Source organism: Thalassophryne amazonica, chromosome 5 (genome assembly GCF_902500255.1).
Source record: "Thalassophryne amazonica chromosome 5, fThaAma1.1, whole genome shotgun sequence".
NCBI lineage: Eukaryota > Metazoa > Chordata > Actinopteri > Batrachoidiformes > Batrachoididae > Thalassophryne > Thalassophryne amazonica.
Window position 1 is genome coordinate 116,930,806 of NC_047107.1, and position 6,116 is coordinate 116,936,921.

The following is a 6,116-nucleotide window of genomic DNA, read 5'->3' on the forward strand; positions in this document are numbered from 1 at the left end:
ATATATTATATATAATAACATAGTTATAGTTATAATAGTTATAAATATATTGTTTGCACCCAGCAGTTGTTGGTGTGTTTAGTGAAACTAAAACTGAGTGACCCCAGTCTTTCTTTTGAGGGGGTTTGTTGAGTCCCACATGTCATTTGATCTTATTAAATCAACAATAATGAAGGCTGCTGAGTTCCATCATCCTGAGGATTGACCAGGAGGAGTTTGATCAGCAAATTGGATTTACTTGAGAGTCGCAGCACTTTGAGAGAAAACTTGTGATCATCCAGGACACATGGAGGATTGTGATTGGCCACACATCTGATCAATGCACGAATGATGGAGAAGCACGACTGAAGCAGACGATGCCAATGAATCAACAACTTCAGCAGCTCCACCTAAAATGATGCCAAAGCTCTGTTTACAAGTCGAACCAACCACCTCAATTTAAAACTCAGAATAACTTGATGCTTGGTGATATTCATTTTGAAATGTGGACAGTTTGTACCAACGTTGTATGTCAGATTGTTTTTCCTGCTATAAACTGGTCATAAAGAATGATGATGTTTTTGTGTTGAACCTCCAGATGAAGCTGTTGGTGCTGCTCGTCACCCTGCTGGTTCTGTCCTGGACCAGTGCTGAAGATGTCAGAGATCAAGAGATCTTACAACAACACAATGAAGGTAAAGAGAAAAATATTAGGATATTTCAAGGTTTTTATTTTACTGCTGGGTAGAAATGTGCCTCATTATATGCTGCACTGTAATTATTACAAGAAATATTTTAACATATTTACAGGCTGATGTGTCAGAGAGAACAAAACACCTTCAATGTAACTAAAATAATGTTTATAAAGTAGTTATGTGATCAAAAATCACACTTCAATAATTCATCTCATCACAATGATGCAGCTGTGGTCAGATGTTTACATACATTTGTCATGGGCTCTCATGGTAATTTTAATGAACGTCCTTGAAGTGTTCTTTGGCCATTGTGGACAGTGGTGGGCACAGCTAACCAAAAAGTTACCTTTGATAGCAGCTAATCAGCGAACTGAAAAGTTATCTTTTATAAAGCTAAACAATACCCCACCCCCAAAAAATGTATTGGAAACTACAACAAACTGATAACCAATAACTTTCAGTACTGACTCCAGAACATTCTAAGCTACTAACAAGCCAATTTTGAGTTTCAACTCTGCAATTGCTTCTGATAAAATCAAAGGTGGTCACAAACAATGACTGCCCTGCCCACTGCTAGAGATTCCTGTTTGCTACTTATTTTGCAGCAGTGAAGCAGCTGAGCTGAACTCTACCACAGTCAAAGAAACCTAGCCACTAAGCTACAAAATATATATATATATATCAATACCCTTAAAAGCATACAGCAGTCCCGCTGTAAGGCAGAGGTCTTGAGAAGGAAAGCACATTTGACTTATAGTTTTGATTTATGAATTAAATGAATCTCGATAAAATAACTCCATTAATGTCAACTCTGTCATTTGTACAAAGTTAAAATCTCACACATATCTAATTTTAAATAATGCACTAATTCTGAAGTTTTATAACATTAACACAGATGCCCAAAGGGATTATGGGTAAACTCAGCATCTGTGTGCCAGTAGATGGCAGTGTTCTATGCATTTTGATCCTGGTTATATCAAACGGTTGTCTAATCACAATTTAAAAAACAGACTTTTGGTTTTTGAAAATGCCTTTTTTTAACAAATGAAAAAAATGGCTTTTTTTTTTACAGAAGCACACTTATTTGTAAACACCAACACACACCAAACCCTTTGAATAGTTGAAGGCCCCACTGAGTTCTCAAAAGCAGCATATAAAGAAATTCAAACAAATAATTACTTAAATCTGGAACTGAAGAGCAAATACCACTCCCAAATACACATTGTATCTCTATGGTAAAACGTGCTGAGAGCCGCGGAGCTTCACTCTAGCATGGAACTAAACTGGCAGTGACATGGCCATGATCACATCAATGTAAGATGTCTGAAATTCGGTTTGTGTTTATTAATTTCCACGCAGATTAAATGTAGCAGACACGGATTATTTGGAATATTTGTTTTAGCAAGTTTGGCCAGTAGATGTCAGTATTCGTGGCATTATCCACCCTATTGAGATATCCCATAATCCTTTGTGCGCCAGAGAGTTGTTGCAAGTTTTCAGGGTCTCATGCATGCAGCCTCGTATTAACATGATGAAAAGCATCATGTCGATTCTCTATGATGTTTCAACCAAAACAATGGTTTCAACTGCAGCAACTCTCTGGTGTGCAAAGGATTATGGGATATCTCAGTAGGGCACTGCCATCTACTGGAGCACACTACACACTGGGAGCAACATGGGGATGAAGGATTAAGGGTCCGTAGTGACTGTCCGGCCAGACTGGGATTTGAACCGAAATAGACTGAGGTATCACAAAATACACCAAAAAGAAGAAAAAAAAAAACTTTCTAGCCTTTTTTTTTTTTTTTTTTTTTTTACTTTTATTGTACAATCTTGAATGTGACATCATGATGACAAATAACAGAGAACATCTGAAATGTCTAAAAATGTGAACTACTTTGCTCCACCTCACTGAATCATGGTCTGGTGTAAATGTATGTCGCTGAGTCACTTGTTGCTGAATGAAGGGATCAATTTGTTCTGCAAGGGGGGGGTGGCATGGGCGCTCCCTCCGTCCCTCCTCTGGATCTGCCCTTGTCTATTTTCACCACCTCTGTTCTTTGTAATGGCTCTGTTCCACCAGGCTCCTTCTCAGTCACACACATGTTCTGCTCTCATCAAACAATCATGTATGTTGTGATATAATTTGAGATAAAGGCAAAGAAAAGGTGAAAATGTGCAAAACACAATACTAACAACACACATTAAGCAGGACAACAAAATGACGACGAATACTTGATGGTGGTGTAATTGTCTCTCAACAGCCAGAATGATGTTTAAAAGTAAAATTTGTCTGTTGCTCATTTTAACAAAAAAGGTTATGGTCATTAAGGCTTCCAAAGAGAGCGTTTTAACGTCACATAGACATTTAAAAAATGGTTATGGTAAAAATACATTTAAAACTGGTTTAAAAGTGAAAAAAATTTCCATTCAGACTGGTTTTTGATGAGCTTATCATTGCCAGCTTTTAAATGATAAATAAGGATGTGTTTTGCTAGTTAGGCTTCAAAACTCAGATTTGCAAAAATGTGCCCATAGTACAGGTTGAAAAATACCCGTATTAAAAATCCCAGTTAAAAGTGGTCTAAACCCGAACGTTGATTAAATGTCTACAAAAGCAAACTTTCACTTGTGAACCATTTTTAAATGTCTTTTTGACATTGGACTGGTTTAAAAGTGGGTGAAAAGACATTCAGACAGATATCACGCAGTTTTCAACCAAAACTCAACATTGAAATAATGTCTAGTGCTCACTGGGGTGGATGAGAGAGACAAACTAAAATGAATTCAAAGTTGTGCCCCCAATTCTTGTTACCTGAGACCAAAATATTGCCATGGGGTATTGCGAAGACTTTTTATCCTTCTGTCTGTCTGTCTGTGCTCAGCATAAGTCCAGTCCTATTACTTCCAGGGTCTTCAAATTCACAGGGAGCTTTCTTGGGATGCAGACCTTGGACAAGTTCAAAGATGGCTAACCTTGACCTATTCTGAGGGGTCAAAAGGTCACATTCTTCCTACACACTCTTTCAGTGATCACATGCTCATACGGCCGAGGGTATTTTCATATTGGGTTTTTTGTTTTGTTTTTTCAAGTCATTAAGGGTGTTTGTGTAGAATCATTCCACCCTGGCAAAAGGACAATTCAAAGATATCATTCGTAAGTCCCTTCTGCTGCTCCCTTGCAGATCTAAGGTGGATCTGTATGTTGATTTGACACAAGTTTTATGCCAGATGCCCTTCAAACATTAAAATTACCATGACATTCATGCCCATGATGGATGTATGTAAACTTACAACCAAGTGCCTGATGAGTGGACAGTTTTCATTGGGGTGTGTGTGTGTGTATACAGTTACAGAATGGGAAACGGGAAAGTGGATCCAAGCTGATACTGATACACTGGTACTGTATTTCTAATTGTGGAATAAGGAGTTGGGCTCCAAATATGATCGAGTCCCAGTTACATTATTTCCTGTGTCCTGAGAGAAGAGACATCCTCTGCACTGTCAGTACATCCAGCTGTAAATGAGAACCAGCTTTGGCTGAGAAACTATTCTGCATGTAGAGGGAGTCAGAGACTCACCCACATCATCCTCTTATCTGCAGGAAAGCTTCCTATAACTGAGCAACCGTTACACACGGTGTTAAACAAGCATTCATTTATTCTGTAAACTCACTTATGCTTGAATTCTGTGGAATAATTTACCACTGGAGGTGAGAAGGTCAAACTCTGCTGAGTCTGTTCAAGCCAGTCTTAAAAAACACTTTTTTTTTTTTCTTTTGAAGTTCATAATAAACTCAAGCTGTTGGTGAAATTCTATTGTACCTTCATTAATGGTAAATGTCCACCAGGTGGTCAGACTTGAGATGTGAATATTAGTTTGCATCTGTCTCCAGCATCAACATGAATACTTTTGATCAGGTTTTGTTTTTTCCTTCTGTTTCTTTGTATTTCTATGCAGACAACAACCACGAGTCAGAACTTGAAGAAGCAGCTCCCCAACGCACAGATAATGAGACGTCACAACTCAGACAGGAAACTCCAACAATAAGGGTGGCTAGAGCTTACGAGATTAGTTCTAAATCCAACTTACAATGGGTTCAGTGGAGTGGACAAATTCCAAGTAACGCAGTTAAAATTTCAAATACATATGTAGGTCGTGAAGACTATGTCTGCAGAGTCGGCTGTGAAGCTGGCTACTACACTCCCACAAAGGGTCCTTACTGCTACTACCCTTATGGATTTAAAGAACTACAGAGTAAAGTGTTCCACATACTGGTGAACAGAGATAACTTTGAGATTCTGGAGTGGAAGTGGGAGACAGGTGGTCAAGTGCCAACAAATGCAGTCTTGGCCTGCAGAGACATATATGTGGCAAAGAACAAGTACGGTCTAGGAAAACTACACCAAAGCCATCATGTTTTCTATCTTCCATGGCAAGGAATAGAGTATAAGTACAACGAGTACGATGTCCTGAATGTCAACATGGATGTAGTCGAGCAGAAAATCACGAATGTCATATACAACATGAAAGGGGTTCATGTTTATAAAGATAAACCAGAGACCCTCCGCAGAACCAAAGTTAAAAACTATCAGTGTCGCGAAGTTACGAAAGAGGTTTCCCTCGAGAAATCAACTGAGACATCACAAAGTTGGGAAATCAGCAGTTCTATCACACTTGGTGTCTCGACTGAAGTCAGTGCTGGGATCCCCAACATTGTCGATGTGAGTGTGGCAGTAAGCGTTGAGACCTCAGTGGAAATCTCCCATGGAACCAGTGCGACGGAATCAACCAGTCACTCTCTTTCTATCTCTGCCACCGTTCCTCCAAACAGCTACTGTGTTGTCACTATGGAGGGTCGTAAGTTCAAGGCAGACATCCCGTTCACAGCACGCCTGACTCGCAAGTACCACAATGGGAAGGTCACCTCTTCATCGGTCAAAGGAATCTACAAGAAGGTCCAGGTGGGAGAAATCCAGGGAGTGGCGCATCGTTGCCAAAAGATAGCTGGTGCCATGCCATGCTAATGTTCAGCTGTTTCACCTTTGTAGGATGTCTACATGTGAAGTGCCGATCCTGTTTCAGTATGAAAGAAAAAAAACCAGTCACATGTCAAAATGTTTACTTGAAATATTAAATTGAAAAAAATTAAGTCATTCAGCATATTACGTCTGTCTTTTTGTGTTGCTTCTTGATATTAAGTAGAAATAAATGTCATAGTTTTGCAGCTCAAGGTTTTAAAAGATCAGATCATTGTAAATCCTCACAAATCCCAGTGTGGATCTGTGCTGCATAAATGGGATGCTGAAGAAATGGGAGGAGCTGCAACACAAACATTATTTTTACTGTGTGTGTGTGTGTGTGTGTGTGTGTGTGTGTGTGTGTGTGTGTGTGTGTGTGTGTGTGTGTGTGTGTGTGTGTGTGTGTGTGTGTGTGTGTGTT

The 6,116-nt window shown here is 39.3% G+C and overlaps 1 protein-coding gene across 1 annotated transcript; it reads left to right on the plus strand.

Annotated features, from left to right (window-relative positions):
* The first annotated feature begins 546 nt into the window (after positions 1-546).
* Positions 547-5,814, plus strand: LOC117509883 (natterin-4). Its single transcript, XM_034169511.1, has 2 exons — positions 547-674; positions 4,635-5,814. The coding sequence occupies exons 1-2, from the start codon at positions 578-580 to the stop codon at positions 5,699-5,701; spliced, it is 1,164 nt and encodes a 387-aa protein (XP_034025402.1). The 5' UTR covers positions 547-577; the 3' UTR covers positions 5,702-5,814.
* The last annotated feature ends 302 nt before the right edge of the window (positions 5,815-6,116 follow it).